This window comes from Ailuropoda melanoleuca, chromosome 17, assembly GCF_002007445.2.
Source record: "Ailuropoda melanoleuca isolate Jingjing chromosome 17, ASM200744v2, whole genome shotgun sequence".
Lineage (NCBI taxonomy): Eukaryota > Metazoa > Chordata > Mammalia > Carnivora > Ursidae > Ailuropoda > Ailuropoda melanoleuca.
The window spans coordinates 27,291,144-27,314,185 of NC_048234.1; the positions used below are offsets into that span (position 1 = coordinate 27,291,144).

General features: G+C 40.2%; 2 protein-coding genes across 2 annotated transcripts in view; one reads left to right on the forward strand and one right to left on the reverse strand.

The window, feature by feature from the left end:
• Positions 1–157: 157 nt before the first annotated feature.
• Positions 158–10,950, reverse strand: ZFAND5 (zinc finger AN1-type containing 5). The gene is made up of 6 exons (XM_034647251.1): positions 10,819–10,950; positions 6,434–6,593; positions 5,895–6,006; positions 5,154–5,257; positions 2,532–2,657; positions 158–1,805 (listed from the first exon to the last, which is right to left on the reverse strand). Exons 2-6 carry the CDS (start codon positions 6,582–6,584, stop codon positions 1,657–1,659), a joined length of 642 nt encoding a protein of 213 aa, XP_034503142.1. The 5' UTR covers positions 6,585–6,593; positions 10,819–10,950; the 3' UTR covers positions 158–1,656.
• An 897-nt stretch (positions 10,951–11,847) lies between these two features.
• Positions 11,848–23,042, forward strand: part of TMC1 (transmembrane channel like 1) — a 355,988-nt gene continuing 344,793 nt past the window's right edge. The window contains exons 1-2 of the mRNA XM_034647338.1: positions 11,848–12,178; positions 13,014–13,016. The gene's annotated coding sequence lies outside the window, so the exon portion shown is untranslated. The remainder of the gene's footprint in view (positions 12,179–13,013; positions 13,017–23,042) is intronic.

Consider the following 23,042-nt stretch of genomic DNA (forward strand, 5'->3'; position numbering starts at 1 on the left):
GAACACATCATGTTCAGGGAAGGCAATTCAAAAAAAATCGCAAGATAGCCATGCAAAGAGTCTACATATGCAACTATAAAGTTGAAACACTTCTAACTATTGCCCTTTATGATTTCTAACTATGGCTTAAAAACCCAATGGACAAGTGGAAGCTTCCCTCTGTACATGGCTTTTATTATTTACATAATACAATATAGCATCAATGCTGAATAGCATGATTATGTGCAATACATAAATATGAACTATCTGTACACATCTGCAGATCTAACTCAGAACTAAGGTACATAAAATTGAAAGCAAAACCGAATGCTTTAATTAAAGTAAAAACTAGGACCGAACACAGCAATAAATCAGAAGTAGTGCCTCGTGTACATACTTAACTATTTACAGATGAAAACAGGCATTACCACAATACTAATCTAACTATACTCATTTATATATAAAAAACACAAGTTTCATACATCACAAAAACCTTCCATTATAACACAGAAGTGATATTACCAGACAAGCATCAGTGAAGTATACTGCCTCTTCTAGTTGTTATTGTACAATGCTGTAGATAATGCAGCCCATGCAATACACCCAAGAACACTAGAGTCCTACACCCAAGTACAATTAATATGATAAAGCAGCCCTCTGCACGTGGTGCTGGATACCACTAAGAAGTCTACTGCAGCCATGTTGGTTAGGATTCTCCATGCAGAAGGGTACAGTTACGTTAAGAACTGAAGTCTTTAAAAAAGCTTTAAACATTCTTTCTTGAACCAAAACATTCAACAAAAGATGCACATGAAAAATTAACTTTTCAGATACCTTTGCAACTTAAAATTCAGATGCATGTTATTCAATAGAGCTGCTGTATGTAAAAACCAAATGTAGTTTTAATTTCTTCTTGTAAACAAATTAATCCTAGCGCAGTTCTGTGCTACACAACATTTTTAGCAATGAGAGTAATGCAGACATCTTCTGGTGCAGGCCAGCACAATAAGCTTCAAAGATCGCTCAAGACCCTGTTGGCCTGATGGCTTTACTCATGATAGCCAGTTGCGATATTTACCTTTCACAGAATGTCTTATTTGACAGCTTTTAGAAGACAAATCAACCAGGCTTACATATGGCACCAAATACTGGTTTCATGGAAAGGTCTGATCCTCTTTATAGCTTTCCTCCTGCTTCCAAAGAACATGTTGTGGAAATTAACAGGGTGAAGGTTAAATTATGGTAGAAGTAGACTGCCAGTCCTTTTCTGGTGTACCATTTTTTAAAAAAATACAGGCACATAACACTAGCCAAAGATTATACCTTGAGTACATTCCCAAAAGGCAGATATGCTGCAAACATGCAGAGATTTCATGTATTATGTTTGGCACATGGGAACTAAATTTTGTCCCTATCGTCTGTGTATTTTCAATTTGCTGTGCAGATTTCCATCCAATTTTATTCGGGGGAGGGCATATACATTTTGTAGGGCTGTATCTATCCATTTCTGCCTGTGACAAACACCCAAACATCCTAAAATTTCAATTATAAGACAGACAAGTGTAAAGTAAAACTCTGGAGAACATCAAAGGAAAATGGCCATGCATCTGCTCTTTAATGTTTTCCTACGATATATTAAAATAAAAACAAAGTTTCAGTCTCTTCACAAGTAGCGATTTATATTCTCTGGATTTTTTCAGCCACAACAACTGGATTCTCTTTTCTGATTTTTGCTGCAGCTTCTGCTTTGTAATCATATGGACAGTTGTGCTTGTCAGAGTAACGGTGAAGTCCACAAAACAAATTTCCACATCGGCAGTCAAACCCTGTGCACACAAGAGGAAGTAGAGTCACTTGGGAATTTGCAGTAATTAAAAGGAAAGGAAAAAAAAAAGCCTCAGTCACTATAGAAAAGGAACCAGATTTTCATGCTTCTCTGCAACATGAGAGTCTGCCACTTTAAATTGTGAAAGAGCTTTCAGTCTCTTTTGACATAGTGAGAAATTCAAATAACTATCTTTCCATAAACTCCTGCAGCTATCAGAGAGTAGAAATTACACAGGCTCTGGAGCCAGACTGACCTGGATGCAAAAGGCGGATCCTCCTCCTACCACATAAACTGGATAATATTTCCTCAAGTGAAAACTAGGGAAAGGGAACCGTAGGGTTCTGAGATTTAAAGGGAACAGTTAAAAAGTATGTTAACACTTTCTGCCTGGCTCAAAGATGGTGCTTACTGTTTAGTTCAGCTACATTTCCTGCAGGAGAACAAAGCAAAGAATCAAAAGGGATGAATTTTTATCAATCCAATAAAGCAAAGTGATTCAGAAGGCCTGAGGCTAATAAAGGGTTTTAGAGGATTAGAGAGACAAATGGAAATCAAACCCAACTTCTCCCCACTATCCTGCCCTCTTTCTAGTCCACTCTGGAAACTTTCTGTTCCTGAAAGTCGAGCATTTTGTTGTAGGTGTTAACACTGACCAGTCTCTTAAGGGGGCTCCCTGTTAAATCCTAGCAATAAAATATGCATTGTCTTGTATGTTCTGTAATACCTGTAAGGCCAACTTTCTTTCTGCACATAAAACATCTGTTCTTCTTTGGTTTGGGCAACTCAGGAGCTTTTTCTTCACCTTGAGAAGTACTGGGCTGAGAAACTGATGGACTGGGCTGAGTGACAACTGAAAAACAAGGGTGAAAATGAGATCTCTGTCAAGAGTTCATACGCTCACATTTAAGTCAAAAAAAAGGAAACACTTAAGACAGTAAGATTTTTAGAGAAAACATTTATGAAGCCTTTCTTAAAAACATGTGCTCTATACAGAATCTTCTACTTTAATATCAGAACTTCTTTCCAATCTGAGAATTTCTTGCCAATCAACATATACTCACTCCTCTAAATGTTGTAAAATGATTGCTCCACTCAAATTCCTTTAAACTCACTCTTAACAGCTAATGCTAGGGAACAAAATCCTAGGTTTTAAAGACCCAGGAGATGTTGGTCACATGCCTAGTTTTTCCATATTGTACTTGCCTAAATGCAAATTTCTTAATTAGGGCAGTTGACATTATAACTGAGTAAATAAAACTGCCAACTCCTAAGGTACTTGGCTATAAAAAAAGTCATTCTGGTTTTATACTGATACAAAAGAGAGACTGCATAGATAAGTACAGCAAATTTCTACAATTTTAAATCGTTAAACCCTAATTAACTTCAGATCCCTCCATTTTACAATAATCATTTTGCCATTTTAATAAATGCTTTATATGGTCATACGCAGAAGATCTGAACAGCTCTTAAAAAACTTTTTGAAAGATCAGCAAACAGTCTTTAAGACTGTGTAAATACTTGTGAAATTCTGACTGTTAAGAGGAGTCCACAGGCAAAACAAGAGCTTTTAAAGCACAGCTTTAATTTACTTTGCAATACTTATCTAAACCGGGTGTGGAATTTAGACAGAGAGATAATCTACTTTTAGAAAGTCCCTGTTTCTCCACCTAAAAGGGCTTTAAATTTTAATTCATATAGGATATCAATAAAACTTGTCAATATGAAGTTCACCACATTAAAGCCTACATTACCACTAGTTATTTAAAACAAAATACCAAATTTAATTCTACTTTTATAAAAATTCAACTATACCAGAAGCACTGAATTTTAGTATTAATCCAAACCCAAAGAATAGCAAATTAATGTATGCCATGCTAAGATTACTGCTTAAATAATAGAACAGCACTAATGCTATAAGCATAAATCCAAACTCTAGAGCAAGCTGATGGGTTTGAGGACAGCTTACTCTAAACTTCTCCCCAAATGTATAACTCATTTGCATTAGTAACATATTCGGTGAGACTAATAGCTTAATATTAGACTAACAGAATAATATTCTACCTACTACTTATCCTAATAATCTACTATGATAACCTTAATACAGTTTTTCCTGATGGTATGATCAGGAATCTGTGGGAATAATTGTGGGGGGGTGGTGACAGGTGACGACAGCTACTTCCTGACTACATTAGAAAACTGAAGAGTGATTTCTGGGACATGCAGGGAAGAAGGGGAGTTAAGAAGGGGAAAAGAGGAACAAACTACAGAATGCCTACTAAGAAAGAATAATAGCAGAGACTAGTTACAGATATAAACCAAGAGTACTGTTCCAAGGTCAGAGTACTTTTGTGTTAAAAAACAAACAAACAAAACCAACAAAACCCCAAACAGAAGAAAAGCCTCACAAACTAATTTGGTCAGCTTTTTCAAAAGGACTGAACTCATTTCAAAATATTAAGTATGAATTCACCTGAACTTAAGAATTTTTACCTTAACTTTACAGATTAACACTACTTTAATTCACATAAGATTTGCTATGAGATGTTAGCAAAAGCCAGCCTCCAAAGCAGATTACATATCCACAAATATATTTCCTCACAGTAAAGTTTTATTATGTGTCCAGTCAACACTGTATACCAGGAAATAATGAACTGATTAAATGAACTATGTGCCCTAAAAAGTACAGAGATACTTGCTCCAGGGTCCAGCACAGGTAATTCAGAACAAGTCAATCTCTGGCAACACTAGGAGCACTTCTGGTTGTGCTAAGTAAGCAGAGACTCGAAGCCACTAAATGAAAATGGAGAAAAAAAAAAAAGCCTCTCCACACTGAGTTTTAAACTCCCACAAAATATGATAGGGATCCTACACTTCTTCAATTTGAAAGTTTTTCAGTTCAACATGTTCTTTGTCCTCAATATTTTCTACTATTGACAACATCAAGACTGATACTGCTTTTGATATAAAATTTTCTACATGGCTTTGAAATTTAATCTAGATAATTTCCCACTTATGAATAATACTTTCTCTAGTGATTTAAAGATCTTTAAAATATATTGGTAAACTACCTTTTAAGTTCATTAAATTCTTAACATTTCCAGTCCCCAGACTATAAATTTTGCCGATTTTTGGGTGGGGCTAGGAACGGGCATGGGCAGAGAAGAAAGAAGAGTAAAGAGTGACTATTTTATACTTGAGGGACTTTAAAGTTAGTGGTTCTTGCTTGGCCTGTATTTTACAGCTTTCTCTTCAATTTAATCCTTCAATGGGAAGGAAATAATCCCCCACCAACACCTTCTCATACTACCAAATCTGGAATGGAACTAGTATTAAACAAAAAGCATACCTGGCTCTGACACCTCTGTTTTCGGGGTAGTTATTTTGTCCTCTCTTGAAATGCTCATTTCTGTCATTTGCTGAGTTACAGGCAAGGCAGCCACAGGCACATTTCTATTTGAGTTCAAGCAAACATTTTTAAAGATGTTAAGGGTACTTCTTTGCAAGGTAAGTTGTCAGTTCAACTTTAAATTATGTATTATTTCCAACATGATGAACGGAACTAAATACTCTAAAAATTTAAAAGCGTATTGGATGCCCAGGACACATGGCTGAGAATAAGAAAGCAATTTGATAAATGGCTCATCCATTTAAGGCAGCATACTTGTATAGGCTACGATGTTCTATTATAGTCAACTGGGAATTTTTAGCTGTGCCTGTAATTTAAGCGAAAAGGGGCAGCTTTGCCATAATGCCATGTGTAGCATTCAAATATAGTCTGCAGAGCTGTACTCTCTACAATCCCTAAACCTCAATTACAAGAAAATAAAAGCACAGCATTCTCAACACAGCATCTTTGAGAGTATCATGGAGTGTGTTATAATATACATCTTTACTCAATGACCTATAAGATCATGTTTTAAAAGGATCCTGGAACCCCAGACTGTGCAACACTAGCAAAGCCAAGGGCATCTGATATATTAACAACCTTATTATATATGAATACTCATAATTAGAGTAGTATGGATAGCACAGATATCTGTATTTCCTCCTTGTATTATTATAAAAAGCCTGAAATGGTCAATCTTACCTTGATTTTTCAGATGTGCTGCCAGCAGCACCTTCACAGTTGTTTAAACTAGTGTCTGCTCTCTGTACAGATGCAGAATCTGAGGTAGGACTGTTGGAACCACTAGCCGTTCCTATTTAAAAAAAGGATTTGTAAGAAAGAGCAAGACTACAAACATTCAGTATCAAGGCTATTAATAACAAATACTTGCATTTAATTAGGTTAGTGATTTAAGCACTTTTCACTGTGCTGCAGAATCCTACAATTAAGTGAGTATCCAAACAAAAGTATATATGAAAAAAGTCACATCCAGTGAACTAAGTATATAACAAAACCTCAAAAAGGAAAATGAAAAAGCTAGAAGATGCTTGTAGATAGACTGTCATTCATTCCTGATGCAGTCATGCGAAGTACTTGGGCTGTTGCTTTAATTTCAAGCTTTTCTCAGGTCTTCTCTCCTTTGGTTCTCAGCATTGATTCTCATAGTCTTAGGCCCCAGTTCTTGGTTCTATATTTTCTGTCCACCAGTTCTTCAAATGGGTTTTTCCTTGGAAACTTACCCATTGGGCTCATTCTGCCACTATTCTGCTGCCTCTGAAGATGTTCTTTGTAGCAAACGGAACACATTCCATTTGTCCTAGGATTCCCATAAAAGCCACATCCTGTACTACACAGCATGGGCCCTGGGGTCTGGTTAGTCTCCTGAGCCATATTTTTCTGCTATAAACAAAACAAAAACAAAATTTTATGAATTAGCATTGTTACCAAAGTAAAAATCACTAAATTAGTATGATAGCCACCAGTGTGCCTTTGTTACTTCTAAACACCAAGTGTGTTTCTAACAAAGGCCCAAATTACATTAATCATTAAAAAGAGCAGGCCAAGAAAATTATGACTATTTTGTTGCTTTTATAAAACAATGGGCATTAAAGAAACGGTCTTCTAACATGATAAATAATGAACTATAAGGATTTCACATTCTTTAGGACCAAAAAAAAAAAAAAATTCTATCATTAAACATTAAAATGTATTACTTCACCTATCACCCTGATCTTTGTTTCAATTTCTGAAAAGGTCACTCTGCCAGATACCAGAATTACATTTAAATCAATCTGGACAATTGGCATTCTTAAAGCGACTTTCTATTTTCCTGTACTATCGCCAGACCATATCAAATAGTGTTTTTAGCTGAAAATGTATAAAATGGAACTTGCCAATGGAAAAAATCTACAATGATCATAATCAAGTATCAACAGCTCTTGATTGCTACTGGTGGTTCTTTAACTGGTCATATATTGGATGTAGCTCTAAAGCATTCTTAAAATACCTTATGACATGCTTGGGCCTCCCCAGTAATTCAACAATTATGCTATGGGGCAGAACAACTATACTTTTAAAAATGTTGCAACACCTTTACAGAACACTAAAAGAGAGCTGGTAGATCATCTAGCTTTTCCTGTTACCTTAGCACCAACAAGTGAAGCTCTCCAGCTGTTTATGAAATTCCTTTTAAGTTCTGCATTTGAGGTGTAAAATCTGGGTCTGAATACTTTAAAGTCAGTGCCCAGAAACCCGCAAATGCACAGATTATCAGCTATACATTTCTCCAGCCAAAGGCTCTATCCATTAAAACTTTTCTCAAGTGCTTATCTTCCTCACATCAGGAAATGAAACATTTGAAAGCTCTATTTCAACATGGCAAAGCAAAGCAATGTGAACACACAACCTTTGGTAATTAATAATGCTAGGTTACCAGAAAGAACTTCATACAGCAAGCATACCTTGCTTTTCCAGAAGCCTTTTAAAATTATCACAAATATGTAATGCTGTGCTAAATTTAGTAAATTTTCCCAAGTGAAAATACATGTAATAAAAAATTTAAACTGTGGAAAGTTTCCATACCACCTTAAAATATGTATGTATAAAAAGCGTATCTGAGAGACTGTGTGCTATGTAACTTGTGGTCACTGTCATTTAAATGTGTTGTAACGCTGACAATGGAGGTTACTTATGATTTGTTAAGCTATAAACATTTCAAACAAGTACTTCATGCTAAAGCCTGTCATCTCCTAGAATTTCATATGGCTTTTCCCAAATACCACACGCTAGAATACATTCTTTAGTAAGTTACTAAAAACAATGTTTTAACAAGTATTTAACACTTTTTACCAAGATTATATAAAAAGGGGTTAGAGGACGAATCAATATTGACCTGGCCAGAACCCTGCCAATATTTCCCCAACAGTTAAATGATAGTAATCTTTCCTTTTGTTAGCAAAAAGAAATACTTCAAGCCAATCAAGCTTATATGGGGGATGATGGAGAACCATTTACTTCAAACAATAGTACTAATTTAGTAGACATGGTCTCTTTAAATAGTAAGTGGAATTTAGCTGACTCATTTTGGAGCAGGGTAGTGTAAACATTTCAACATCACTTATGAAGTTTATTAATAAACATTTTCAGCTGGGTTTTTAAAATTTTTTAATATGTGCAAAAATACTTCAAATAATAAATTACATTATTTATTTGCATGCCCCCCACGCATTGTGTGGGAATCTGCCCTATGCGAAAAGTTCATTCCTTGAAGCCAGCTTAACAATTATGCTAGCTCACAGTTTCTATACTAACTGCCAGTGTCATCTGACAGTGGCTTTATAATAGCAAACTGGTCTAAATTTAAGAGTCAACCCACGTTAACATTAGCGAATCCAATTCTTAAAATCTCTTCCTTTATATAAAAAAGGGGGGAATCTTATCAATGATTTTACCCACTTCGACTTGCAAAGTATCCCACCTTTCCTTCTTCAGAAAACACAACTACTTTCAATTCACTATAAATAGCCTGCAACTGAAACACAAGAGACACCAGGACATTAGCCTTCCACATAGCTTCCCATCTTGAAGATTTTTCCCCCCTAAAAAGCCAGCTTTTAAACGCCATCACATGTGCAAAGCTTGCCTTAATATTTCTCAGAAGCTTAGATCACATGGGCGGGCGCTTCAGCCTGTCACAAGGCTGCAATGTGACAGGCTGAGCTGGATGGAGGCTCTCACATAAAGCCTAGTCAACAGGGGCCTCTGAAATCAGCTTCTATTTATATCCTAGAGCCTGCCAACTCCTACACAACCCCAAGAAGTAAGGATGCTGCGTTCATGTATCTAATATAATAAGGAAACAAAACAAAAAAATGCCATTAAGGCTGCTACAATTTTTTTTTCTTAATGTAGGGACGGCTAGTGAACAATCTCAAATTCGACTAAGATGCATCATTAATCACTCATGAAGCCAAAATGGTCAGGGTTGTTTATAAAAACCAAGCACAGAAGAGAGCACCGAGGCAGAAAGAATCCTCATGTTTAAATCGTTCTGCTCAGCAGCAATTTGGGGGAGGGGGTAGTTTGCCATTAGGTGCTGTTTCCTCCTGCTTGGCACCATTTTAGAAAAATACAGTATCATTACTATTTAGTATCATACTTTAAAGTTTTGTTGTTAGAAACTTGTGCATTCCTGGGCCAGCTCTATCAGGTACAGAGGAAATGTTTATTTTTATATTTTGTATAGCTGAAATGTGTATTTTTATAGTTTGTGGCTTCCTCTAACTCATAGTTTAAAGAAAACTAAAACCTGGACAGGTAACAGAAAAACTCTCCAGCCTCAAATACGAATTTAAAAAAAAAAAAAAAGCTTTTTACATTTATGTTAGTTTTCAGGTACACGTTAGAAGATGTTAAGAATGCCTACTCACCTGGACTTGTGACCTGAGTTCTAGTCTCTAATTTACTTCTAACTAAGCCAGTGACCTTGGGCAAGTCCTTACTCTCCAGATCTCCCTTCTCTGTTCTCCAAAAGGAGGAGACTACTCTGATTTTTAAAAGCTCCTTTCCAGGCTTAATACCGGGCCTGGGATAGAAACGGGGGAGAACAACAATAAATTTTGGGGGAAAACACTAAAAAAAAAAGTTGTAAGGTAAAAATTGCAATATTTTCACTCATTAAGTTCTGAAATCCTACTTTTAAAAGATAAGAATAAATTGAAATTCGTTTTAGTCTTTTTTTAAGTCTGTAAATTACCTGAATGCCAGGTTTAAAACCAGGGGCTCTGTGACCTATATACGCTACTTTACCCTAATGTCCTTAGACCAGATTCTTAGGAGGCATTCAATAAAGGTAACATAGGCCTTTCCTCAAAACACAGTTCCACGGAGTGCGTGGAAAGCGAGCAAGAATTTCACGTTCACCATCCTAAATGCACCAAACAAAGGGGAAGGTGCTCCATTTCCTTCATGAAAGGGATCTTGGGCGAAAAACGCAGCGACGCTGGCAAAACTAAAACACGACGACAGAAAAGCCCCCCTCACCCACGTTCCAGCGGATTTCCGAACAAGTCCGGGTCCCACTAGTCCCCCCGATCCCTCCCCCCATGCCCCTCTCTAAGCCGAGGCCTTGCTCAGGAGAGCCCAGCAAGGCCTCCAAAAACCACTGAGTCATGCAGAACAGCAGCTCCGCAGGCCAGGCCGGCCCCACGCCGACCCCCGACCCCGACCGGCTCCTCCGAGGAGGCGGCGGCGGCGAACTGGGGAGGGGGGGTGCGGCCGCCGCCACGGCCCCTTTGTCTCTCCGGGTCTGGCTGCCCACGCCGGGCGCCGCGCCGAAGGCGGCCGGGACGGACGCGAGTGAGGCCCGGAGCCCACACGCCGGGCATTGTTCTCCAGACCTCGCGGGTGCAGGCGAGCCGGGGGCGCGGGGTGCCGGACCCTCGGGCCACGACGACAGGATGACGCCTCCGTCTTTGTGCTTCCTGAGCAGGCGGGCGGGCTCCCCTCCCCCGGAGGCTGCCAGCCGCGGCCCGCTCGGCCTCCGCGGCGGCCGGGTCCCCCCCACTCCCATCCCCCGGCCGGGCACGAGCCGCCGGGCGCCCTCCCCCAGCTCCGCACCACTCACCCTGCGGGGGCAGGAGTGCAGGAGCCGGGCTCGTGCGCGACGCCGGCGCGGTGGGGCCGGGCCCAGGCCTCCGAGAGGGGCGAGCCGGGCGCCCTGGAGCAGCCGCCGCGGGCCGGGAGCGGGTCGAAGGCGGAGGTGGCGCTGCCGCCGCCGCGGGGTCCTCCTTTGTTCCTGCAGTAGCACCGAGCGCGGCCGGGACAAGCCGGAGCTCGGGAAGTGGGAGGAGGGAAGCGAGGGGGGGCAGAGGAGGAGGCGGAGGGAGGACCGGAGGCCGCGGCGGCTAACGCGGCTCGCGGCACTTGCCCGTCGTCACCTCACGCCTCCACCGGCGGCGGGCTGGGCCGACTCCGAGGGCGACCGGAACGCGCGCAGGGAGGCCTGGGCGCCGCGAGGGCCCGCCGGTGGTGCTCTCCGTCGCCTCAGCTACGGCCGCGGAAGTTGCGTGGCTCCCGGGAGCGAGCGAACCCCAAGTCCAGGCGCACACGGGTCCGCGCTCCAGCCGACTGACGCTCTCTATCCGCCCGGCACTCGGGGAGTGAGGGAAAGAGGGAGGGGGGCGGGGTCTGTGCGTCAGCGAAAACCCCGACGGCAGCGACGGGGAGCGCGGTGACGACGCGAGCCCGGCGCCCCGCCCTCGGGCCCAGTTCCCGGGGACGGAAGGCGGGGTCAAGCCCGGCCTCGCTGCAGTCGCGCTGAGTCGAGTCACTGGCCGGGCTGTCGGCCCCAGGGTGGAGCTGGAAGGAGCGAGTCCTGTGGAGAATGCGTTTCTATTTTTAACCCGATTGTCCGCCCTCAGCCTTCCTCCTTCCGATTTTCTCGCTCAAGCCCGCTTCTCGCCATCTGAGTTCTCACGCTTTGTCTCGAGCCCTTGGCAGACATTTCCCTTTCCTCCTTACTCCCCTAACCGCCGCCCTCTCCTGCCCCCCCCCCGGAGTTAGTCAGAGGGATTCGCCTCGAGAAAAGGAAAATAACTCCAATCGCCTGCTTAAGAAGCCTCCCCTGCCCCGTTCCCCCGAACCCCGTTTCCGTTCTAAAGTCCAGCCAGAGCATTGCCCGGACGCCCCCGAGAAGCAGCGGGGCAGGCGGCGCTCTCTCGCTCGCTCGCCCAAGGTCACGGGTGGTTGTGCAGAGTCAGGAGACGCTCGGGCCGACTGGCTGCCAGTCCCGCCCCGGCGTCGCTGTTCGGAACAAACTGTTTTGGCCAGCCTGTAAAATCCCTGGAAATCGACTATTCCAGCAGAGTCCTGAACTAAGAAAGCACCAAATGTTCTGCTCAAGACGTGAAGTTGAGGGACAAACAAGTTAGACCTGAGGCAGAGCCCAGAAAGAGGAGACGTTGCAGGAGGAAGTTCAACAGAAGGTAGGCATTAGGCAATTGAGACGTGAGGCACAGGGCCTGACCAAGTTAGCTACTGGCAACGAGTGAGCTCAAAACACGGAGATCTTTTCCAAAGCACCACCAGCCAAAAAAGTACCCTACTTATAGCTGACCTCTCCAGGTGACTTCAGTTTAATTCAAAAGAACAAAATACTAAGAAAGTACTCATGAAATTTTGTAGTAAACAGTGGCCTACTGAATAAACAGAAACAATGATCTAGGGCTTATATGAGCCACCGTTAGAACAGAGTGAGAGGTCCCCTTCAGTGTTTCCCAAACTTCCTGATCAGAGAAATCACCTGGGGTGATTATTTGAAAGATTCCTAGGCCTCTCCCCTGAAGATGCTTTTGGTTGGTCTGGGGTGGAGCTCGGGAACCTGTATTTTTAAGTAGTTCTCCAAGTGATTCTTCTTTGTGATTTTATATAGTTGGGGAGAATGTTATCCTGGTACCATGAGCCAAAATTTCCAAATTAGACACTTTTGTGCCACAGTAAGCAGAATACCTAGAACATAACTGAACATTCCCTTTATGATTTAGGGTTATTGCTGAGGTCAATTAATGTGTTAGAGACTAAGTAGTTTCAGTCACGGTTCCCCTGACCATTGGACTTTATTTCCTTGGATGAGTAAATGAATTAGTAAAAACAGCAGCTACCATTCACGGACTGTTTTCCGTGCTGAGTTTTCTCCATTTAGGGTCTCATTTAATCTTCACAGCAAGACACTGAGATAGGTTCTATTACATCCATTTTTACGATAATGACTAAAAGGAATAAGTGAACTGCTTGAGGAGCTGAGGGACAGGGAAGCCAAAGAGAGTTGATTTTTACTGAGAACAAAAATAACTTCAAGATTCCTCCCACCCCGGAATTTTAGTTATTAAAAAGTGAAATAAGATAATTCCTGAAGAAGCATATTTAGGGAAAAAAACCCACCACCAACCAAAGAGTAATAAGGCAAGATGGTTAATTAATAATGTATTGCATAATGTATGTTATGTAGCCCCTTTTGCTAATTCATCCTCTCCACCAACCTTTTATAATTTTCTCTATGAGACTATTTCAACCAAGAATGCGGCTGGTATTGAACCTGATTTTAGCAAGCTTCCCTTCCAGCAACTACCCTAGTTGCTCTCAAAGTGTGATCTCCAGACCAGCAGCATCAGCAACACAGGCATCTGTGGGAAATACAAATTTCCAGGCCCTCACACCAGACCATTCCAGAGTTTGGAATCACAAACTCTGTGGGTTTGTCTAGCAATCTGTGTTTTAAGTCCTCCGTGTGGTTCTGATGCACACTCAAGTTCGAGAACCACTTACCCCGACTGTACTATCAGGTGACCTGTCTTGCAGATGCTCATACCATGTAAAAGGAAAAACTTGGAAAAAACTGTTTTTTTCTCATATTATTGGTGTAACAGATTGGGGATGCACTTCTAAGGAGTTTTGTTGTTGTTCTAAATTTTCAGGTGGACTTCTAAAGACAAGCTATAAAGCTCAAAATATTTAATAGGATGCTCTTAATATAAGTATGCAAGAGGGCTGCCACTCTGTGGTCATCAGAGAAAGCTGAAACCAGCCTCTGGAAACAAGCTATCAGGGAAAATGGGCATGCTCAAAATGTGGTGTAATCAATTAACTGGTCAAAAATACCTTTTGTAGAATTTCGTTACATAGGACATACCAAGTGACTGATACTGATCCATTCCTAAGGACTCTTTGAAAATTATTTATTTACTTATTTATTTCCATAAAAATGTTTTGCACACTTTACTACATTCTAGGCACCCCCAACTGGGTGCCGAAATATACACTGGTAGGAAAAATTGATCTTACCCTTGTTCTCATGGACCTTACTGTCATGCTGGGGAGAAAGACATTAACAATATTATCATATAAGTATGTAATTATGAACCAGTAAATATTTGGAAAGAAAGATATAGAATGCTATGGGAGCATATAACCAATGACAATGGATACTGAAAACTCCCCCTGTCTGAATTTCATTACCACTCGTCCGTCCCCATTGCCAATGGAGCCAGGCTTATTTCCTTAAAGTAGTTAACTATAGTAAACTGGTATGTCCTTTGAGAAAGTTGGAACACTTTGTATTCTGCTTAAGAATTCAGGTAAAGTCATTGCAGGTTTGCTTACATTTCTCTTTATAATCTAGGCATGGACTAAAAGAGGGACTTGATGATTGGAGGAGAGTGAATGTAATTAAATTTCTTAAAAAATAGAATATGACATCCCTTAAAAAAGCAATAAAAGTTACTAGTACTAAAATATAAAAGATTTGGATATTTTAGCTTGACATATAACTTCCCATTATGGAGACAGGAATTGCTTCTCTAGCATTATTGTAATACCCTGTCATGGGTAACTTCATTTTCTCTCTGTGCTTGAGTAGAGCTTGGTGAAGCACAAAGTCTTTGCTAGGGTTTTATTTTTTTTATTTTATTTTTTTTTTAAAGATTTTATTTCTTTATTCGACAGAGATAGAGACAGCCAGCGAGAGAGGGAACACAAGCAGGGGGAGTGGGAGAGGAAGAAGCAGGCTCACAGTGGAGGAGCCCGATGTGGGGCTCGATCCCGTAACGCCGGGATCATGCCCTGAGCCGAAGGCAGACGCTTTAACCGCTATGCCACCCAGGCGCCCCTTTTGCTAGGGTTTTAAAAATTGGTGTGTATCATCTGATGTTCCCATGGTGACCTTCCTCCCTTTCTTTCCTCAGCCCCTTCCAAAATCTCAAAGATCAAAGTAAAGAGATTCAATTTTATTTTTATTATTTTCAAAATGATTAGCTGAAAGGATTCAATATTGTATTTAGAGCAAATCAACTAATTAAAAAATTTGGAGTATAGCATAGATTATTTAATTATGATTTTTTTCCTCTTTAATCATTGATAATTAAATTATAATTAAAATATCAGTGAATCCAATAATAGATGAGTTTTCAACCCAGCTCAACAAATGTTCGGCTAATTTTTTCCGTTAAGGAATGGATAAAGCAAGTAGCACTTCAATTATTGTGAAGAATTTTTGGTAATTTTAAAACCATACTTATTTTCAATGAAAACAACTTGATCAAAGAATCTTCAGATAAATAGAATGGATATCTTACCTTATTAGAGAAGCCTCAAACACAATCCAGGTACTGTCAGCATGGTCATAAACAATTTTTAAGACTATTTGAATAAACAAAAGCCTTTATTATTTATGTAAATCAAGAACTGAAGGTGAAGGAAATTGATGAATTAATCCACATATGTATTTTGCTGTAGATATCACCTTTTAAGATATACACGAGGTGCTTTGGTCTCAAGATTTCAAGAACTCTTTGTGAGCAAACAAACTAGAGATGGATCTTAAGTATGAATCTCAGTGATTAGGTCTGGGGTTGGCTTTGAAACAACACTTTGAAGCAGATCATAACTTGGGCTCATGGGTGGTAAGTGGGCCAGAAAGTCAGGAACCAGGTGGGTAATTTGGTGAGATCCCAGCAACTGGGATGTATAAAGCTCTGCCAATGGGCAGTTGGCACTAAGGTCCTAGATTTCATGCAACAGAAGAAGATCACAGAAAACAGGTGGACACCATCAGAGAGGTCAGGATTTGGGCAGAAGACTGACAAGAGAAGTGGGTGGGGTGGGCCCTTGTCCTGGAGGAATGCAAGTTTTAGGCAGAGAGCCAAGGCAAGTGTCTTATGTTTGTGTTATGTTTTTCCATTTACAATGTACGTTTGAATGCGTTAATTTGATAAACTCTCACAACAGTTCATCGATCTAGGTATTCTTGTCTTTCCTTTTGCAAAGGAGTTCACTGAGGCTCAGGGCAAAGTCATCTGTCCTGACCAATGTCATGTACCTAGCAACAGTCAGAGCTGGGAAATTTAATCCTAGCCTCTGTCTTCTGGTTCAGTGTTCTGTGGCCTTTCTAGGAGCATGTCCCCTTTTCATTTATGTCATAATGATATTTCCACTTATAATGTGAACCACCCTTTTACATCTTGTACATCAGTCATCTCAGAATCATGAGCTTAATAGAAACTCTGATTAGATAGTGTCTTCCTACCTAATAGGCAACTCCTTCCAAACCTGTTTGGTTCTGTCTTCCCTAACCAACTTCTAAATGTGGCATTCCTTAGGTCTACTTCTTGAGCCCTCTTTGTTTCTCTATTAAACATACTCTCAGAATGGTTTTACTCACTTCCATAGATTTAAATGATATCTGTACTCATTCCTTGGCTTACAAATGCTTGGTTTATGAATTTTTATTTACAAAGATATTTATATAAAAATTTTATATATAAACACTTCTCAGTTTAACCCAGGACATTTCTTTTTCCAAACTAAAGGTGTGCTATGTCATTGGAAGAGAAATTCATAGCTAGCCACTACTACTGTTGAATAGTGAATAAATGGGAGGACCTAGGCATAGAGATGGGTTTATATTTATTCCTTGTAGATCTTGTCTCCAAGGTGGCCAAGATAAAGTTAGAACCTTGGAATCCCAGAACAGGTGCTTTGGTTATTGGTATATGTCTGATTTAAGTCCTTTCTGTGCTGTAATTTACAACACAGTGACCAGCTTTAAGTGTGAAACATACAAATATGTAGAGAAAATTCTCTCATTTTATTGTAAAATTAAAAGTGACGAAACAAATTGAAGTAGGATAGAGAAATTAAAAAAAATAATGTTTGTCCATTAACTGATTGGATAATATAAAATTGGAAAAAAATCTGAAATTGTCAATTCTTAATAGCACACTATCACTGAAGGCTACACCCAAATTGTTTGAGGGCTTCCTAAAGCTTTTGATGCTGGATAAAATGCTGCTTTGAGCTTCCTAATTATATAGCAGAAGGTGACGTCTTTGAAGACCTCAAGAAGGCTATTGAAGAGGGAGTCCAGGGAACAAAAGAATAGGAATAGATTTCAATGGACATCCCAGAAGGTTTCAGAGACTCGAGAAAAATTTAGACTTAGAGTAAGATCTAGACTGCAACTGTGGACTACAACTTGATTAGCAATGACACAGAGGAACTTCAGAAGAAATTCAGCACCCATCATTATTGTTGTCTTTGAAGGAGGTTGAGCTTTTGGGGGAAACAACTCCCCTAAAATCTAATGCTCTCTTGTACATTCCACTGGATATAGAAGGATGGTCTAGATTGGTCTCCCCCAGCTTTCTGAAGATCAAAGAATAGATTGCTTTGTAAGCAGCTGCCTGCAGAGAACTGAAGATCACCTGGTGCAATGGTTCTGGTGGGAAGAGGTGCTGATAGTCTAAGGGCACTTGTGGCTTCTCCTCTTGTCCAGTCTCTTCCTTTCAAAAATACTTCTTTGGGGGCGCCTAGGTGACACAGTTGGCTAAGCATCCAACTCTTGTTCCGGCTCAGGTCATGATCTCAGCATCCTGGGATCGAGCTCTGGATCAGGCTCCTTACTCCGTATGGAGTCTGCTTGAGATTCTCTCTCCCTCTCCCTTTGCCCCTCCCTGCCAAATAAATCAATCTTTAAAAAAAAAAAAAAAGACTTCTTTTCCCTCATCCTTTTCTAGCTAAGAGGTTAAGAAGCATGCTCCATTTTTAGCAGGCTTCAGAAGGAGAAGATGAAATGAATTCCTACAGTAGGGGTTAGATTCAACCAGATGACTTCTCTAGCCCCTGGCAATGATAAGACCCCATGATTTGTCTGAGTGCATATTTGAATGAATAGATTTCTGTTCATTAAATGTTTTAAAAAGTTCTATTCTTTTGTAATCACTTTACCTTACAGTTAAAGTAGAATTTTTAAAGAGAGTAAAATGCCAGAAATTTAAAAAAATGAAAACCAATGCAGCAATGTAACTGCATAAAGATTAAAGGAACTATATAAGTTGCAAGCAAATAAGATTTAATATTTATTTTGTACTTACTTTGTGCTTTTCTGTAGCTCTTATTTAATCCTTGTGATAATCCTTTGAAGTAGTGATGATTATGTTCTTGGACAGAGACAGAGTGGGGAACACGGAAGTAAGTAATATATCTAAAATCACATGTTTTATTGAAGAGTGAAGTCAGGTCTGCTCAGTCTGATTCTAAAACTTGGGTTCTTTCCAATGCAACAAGTGCCTTTCCTAAACTAGTCATCGTTACTTGAAATGAAACCTAGAGGGTCCCCTTGAGCTCTCCACCCAGCATATTCTAGACAGCATTTTCAGCATTCAGGTTCTGTGCTCATACGGATAATAGAAAAATTCTATATATGTGCTCATAAAGTAGCCCATGCCAACCTTCCTAGAATCGTGATACAAGATTTAATCCAGATTATTACCGTTATCTAGTTTGCAAAGACCTCAAAAAAATGTAACTTTTGTGTTCTATTTTAAACATATTCCCTGATTATTAAGATGACATGGTTAAAGATCAGTTTGTTAAAAACAGCTAACAACTTTTATTTTTAAAGAACTTATTGACAAATCACGTTCAACAGTGTGTCTATTTCTTTCATTTGTACTTGGGTGCAACCCTGTGGACTCTTTACTACAGTCAACTCTCATTATCAGTTAGTGAATCATATGCCGTACACCTCATCTTCAGTAACCTGGGTATTCTGCCGCATACAACAAATTTGTTTTCCTGTTTTGGAAGGATGTTGGGGATGAAGGAGAAGGAGGAGGGACAAAACAATAACAAAAGAATTTAGGGGTGGAGTGCTTTCCTACAGCTGTTTTATTATGCTATTTAAAAAATTTGTAAGTATTAATATGGATAGATTGTCTTTGTATAAAGTTTAAGCAACATATGATTTTAATCTAAAAGTGAGTCTCCTATTCAAGCCACCCCCAAACCATTCTCTGCTTTCCAGAGATAATCCTTAGGAACTGATGCATCCACCCCTAAAAACCTTGTTCTTATGCATTCATGTACTTACGCATATATAGAGACATATCTGTGATTTGTTTACCTACATGGAATTATGCTATATATCTATATCTATATATCTATATTTGTATCTGTATATATATGGCTCTGCAACAGTATGCCTTGGGGATCTTTTCATGTCAGTGCATAAGAATCTACCTTATTCATTTTAACAAATTGCTGAGTATGAGTGTAACACAAGTATGTTAATCATTATCCTACTGGTGGATATTCAGGTTGTTTGCATTTCTTACTATGATAAACAATGTTGGTAAGAGCAGTAACTTGTTCTGAAAATGCAGTGTATTAATACCAATCACTTGTATTTTGGAAACTTTTTTATACGAAATTTGACTATAATCAAATGTCAGTCCTTGTGGGTATAATTAATTTTTAAGAAAGTAGATAAATCTTACTAACTGATGATCATGCATCCTTTCTTTCAATTTTTCTCTCTCCCTCCCTCCCTCCCTTCCTCCCTTCTATCTTCCCTCCCTCCCTTCCTCTTTCTTTCTTTCTAACTTTGGGAAAGATAATATGTGTAAGATGTTCAGGATTCACTAGGAGAGCAACTATGATGTGAAGTTCTGCATCATTTTCCCTCATCCATTAGCTAATGTTCATAATGACAACAGGTAACATTTGTAGGCACTGATTAAGTACCAGGTTTTGTTGTGGTACTTTACACACATTAATGGTAACTTAATTGGTTCTCATAGAAGAATTAAGAAGTGGGCACAATTATTATGCCCATTTTGCTAATGTGGAAGTTGTCAGAGGTTATCCTGGTATCAGACAAATGAGAGGACGTCCACATGGTCACCTCAAAGGCCTGGACAGGGAGTCCTTATCCCTGGAGGTAAAAGGAAGCAGTGCAACTCCCCTGTAGGCCCAGTGTCCACAGCTCCCAATCAAGAGCTGCTTCATACTCCCTGGGGATCCAAGTTAGGGTGATCCGTTCCTCTGCTTTGCCTGAGACTTTCCCAGTTTTAGCACAAAAAGTTCTATGTCCCAGCAACCCCTCAGTCCTGGACAAACCTAGATGGTTTAGTCACCCTAGTCTGAGTAGTGTTTGTTTTGAGGAGGAGCTGGGGAGAGTATACCTGGAGCAGGTGGGCACTAGCCCAGTCTCATAGTCATCAAGGAGTTTGACAGGACCTTCACTGTGAACTACTGGCAGTGAACATCTTTTCATAAACCCACCTGTATAAATGGTAAAGTCAAGGTTGCTAACTTTCTCCATAGGGTACCCCCTGTGTCATATGAAAGGATGAAAAAAAGAAGTAGCCTGTCACCTGGGTTGCATTCTAATATATCAGACCACAAAGGATGCTGAAGAGGGACCAAACTACACAAACTCCCTAACAGCAAAAAAGCCCAGAAAATGTCCCTCTTCTTTTTGACTTTTAATATCAGGCAATATAAATGCAATATCTTGTCTCTATCCATAATAGGCCTACAAAATATCTTATTCTTCCTTGTTTCAATTGCAGTCAACAGTCTTAGCTACTGCATTATCTATGTTGCAGAGATAGATATAGGACGTGTGTGTGTGTGTGTGTGTGTGTGTGTGTGTGTGTGACCTGAAATTAACCTCATTATAACAAAGATGAAATGTCCCTTTAAGAAAAAATTTTCAAAGCAAAGATTGCATTTTTCCCCCTTGAACAGTCTGACAATCTTGATATATTTAGAGTTGCAAACAGAATGACTTTTTTTGTTGTTAACTCAGTCACAAATTGCAAAGGGGATCAGAAAACCAGGAATCAGTCATGTTTCTTGGCAGATGGTAGGTGCCAAGAGAGGGAACGATGGGACTCTGGCCATCCTTACAAAAAGAAACATAAGACATAGGCCTATTTGGTAAGATTTTATAAAGCCTGTCATAAAAGCTACCTCATTTGAAAATTGCTTCACCTAAGAAATTATGCTAAAAATGGTCTGCTCCCAGAAATACAAATAAAAGAGTCAGCCAATTTTCACCTCTTAACACCAGTTTAGCTCTGGAATTGTGCTTAACACAGCACCAAGTGGCCGAGTGAGTGACATCGTTGACCAAAACTGTTCTTGACACAAGCTCAGGGGTACAGTGGGAGGCCATCGATTTTGCAACAATTTGTTTCTTTTCTGATTGAAAACAAAAAGTGGTTTTTATGCATCAAGGAATCTAATCTATTCACAACATTTCTTCTTTGCCGGTCACCGCTTTCCTTGGAACATGCCAAACTATGTAATCTGAGTAACAAGAACATCAGAAACAGACTTTGGGGGATGTGGTAAGAGATGTGGCCCTGAAAACACTGGGGACACTTTGTCCCCAAGGCCGGGGTCACTAGGGAGGGAAACGATGCTCTGTGTAAAGGCAGGATGTTCTGAACTCGTATCAAACAAAAACATTACAAAATTTGCCACCTCAGACTTTCTGATGGAAGAATGAAGAAATCAGATAGACCCTTAAATGTGTTCTTTTTACTAAAACAATGGACTTTCTGATTCTCTCCCACATATATTTATTGAACATCTATCTCATCTTCAACTGGCAGCTGGCCCCCGCAGAGCAAAGTGAAGAGTGAGCTGGCCTCATAGCTGGCCTTGTCCCCAGAGGAGCAGGCATCCCCTGACCTCGTCTTCTCCTGCTCTCACTCTTCATTACTGTTCCTGCTGGTCTGGCTTCCTTGCTCTTCCTCAAACACTCTGAGCATGCTCTTGCCTCAGTGCCTTTCCACCTACTGTTTCTTCTGTCTGAATGGCTCTTGTCCCAGACACCTCACTTTATTTACTCCCTGATTAAAAGTCACCCTCACGAGGGAGGCCTTCTGTGACCCAGAACATGAGAGCATGTGTGAATGCACACATACACATATATATACCCTTTTACTGTTTCCTTATCCTATCTTGCTTTTCCTCATATCCATTTTCTTATCATATCAAAATTATACATATATTTATTTCTTTATGTCTTTATTAAGTGTCTTCCCTTGTTATTATGGAAACTCCATGAAAGCAGGAAATTAGTCTCTCTTGTTTACTGCTATACCCCTGGCACTTCAACAGCATCTGGCATCTCCTAGATATGTGGTGAATAATTGTGGACTGATGATTGAGTGAGGCAGTCAAATAGGCTGCTCTATTATCCACACCCAGGGGCCTGGTCTAACTCGGTGTTTTTTATGCTTTGATATCCTGAAGATCATGAATCACATTCTAAGTTACTTCAGAAATCTTCAAGGTCAATAGTTTTATTCTGTGTCCAGCAAAAGACTGAGAGCACGAGGGAGGGCAAATGATGAGGCCTCTGTGTCTCCCCAGCCTCGTCTCCTGTCTCCTTCAATTATGACCCCACATTTAGCACTTTCAGACTGTGGACTTCCACAAAAGATTTCTTGTAAAGATGGGATCTCCTAAGTGAAAAAATAGCAAACAAACACCAGAAAACAACAATGAAAAAAGAAAACCACCATTTGAGGGAATTAGGGTGAGGGATGTTCATTCTCTGCCTCTTCACTTCTATCTATATTCCTTAGGAATCTGGAAGAAGAGGGTATGGTCTTGGTGAGTGAGTCAGCTGGAGTCTCATGGAGGCTCAGCTTACCCCAAGACAGTACCTGGAGGGGGCCCTAAAAGAAAGGTGGAGTTTCATGTTTTAACTATTTTAGAAAATAACCTTGAAAGGTAGTACGATGTTCAGCAATTTTTCCTCTTAATCACTTTATATTTCAGTGTTAGAGAAATTAAATCAAATGCAAGTCGTTGTTAACATAGGCTAGGTCTTTCCTGAAGAATCCTTATTTTGAGAGATCACATGTGCATTGTTCACAGGGAAGCTGTTAGAAAAACAACAGCACCTAAGACTTAAACAATAAAAAAATTGTTTGGATTCTTACCAGTTGTCCACTGTTGACTGTTGAAATGGACAGCTGTGAGCTCTGTGCTCAG

What these genes read in the sequence shown, in the direction of transcription:
- ZFAND5 (XM_034647251.1), bottom strand. Translation starts at nt 6,584, where the DNA reads ATGGCTCAGGAGACTAACCAGACCCCAGGGCCCATGCTGTGTAGTACA. An exon ending in AGCACATCTGAAAAATCAAG is followed by an intron (nt 5,258 to 5,894) that starts GTAAGATTGACC and finishes GAACTCAAATAG; the next exon opens with AAATGTGCCTGTGGCTGCCT. An exon ending in AAAGAAAGTTGGCCTTACAG is followed by an intron (nt 1,806 to 2,531) that starts GTATTACAGAAC and finishes TTGTGTGCACAG; the next exon opens with GGTTTGACTGCCGATGTGGA.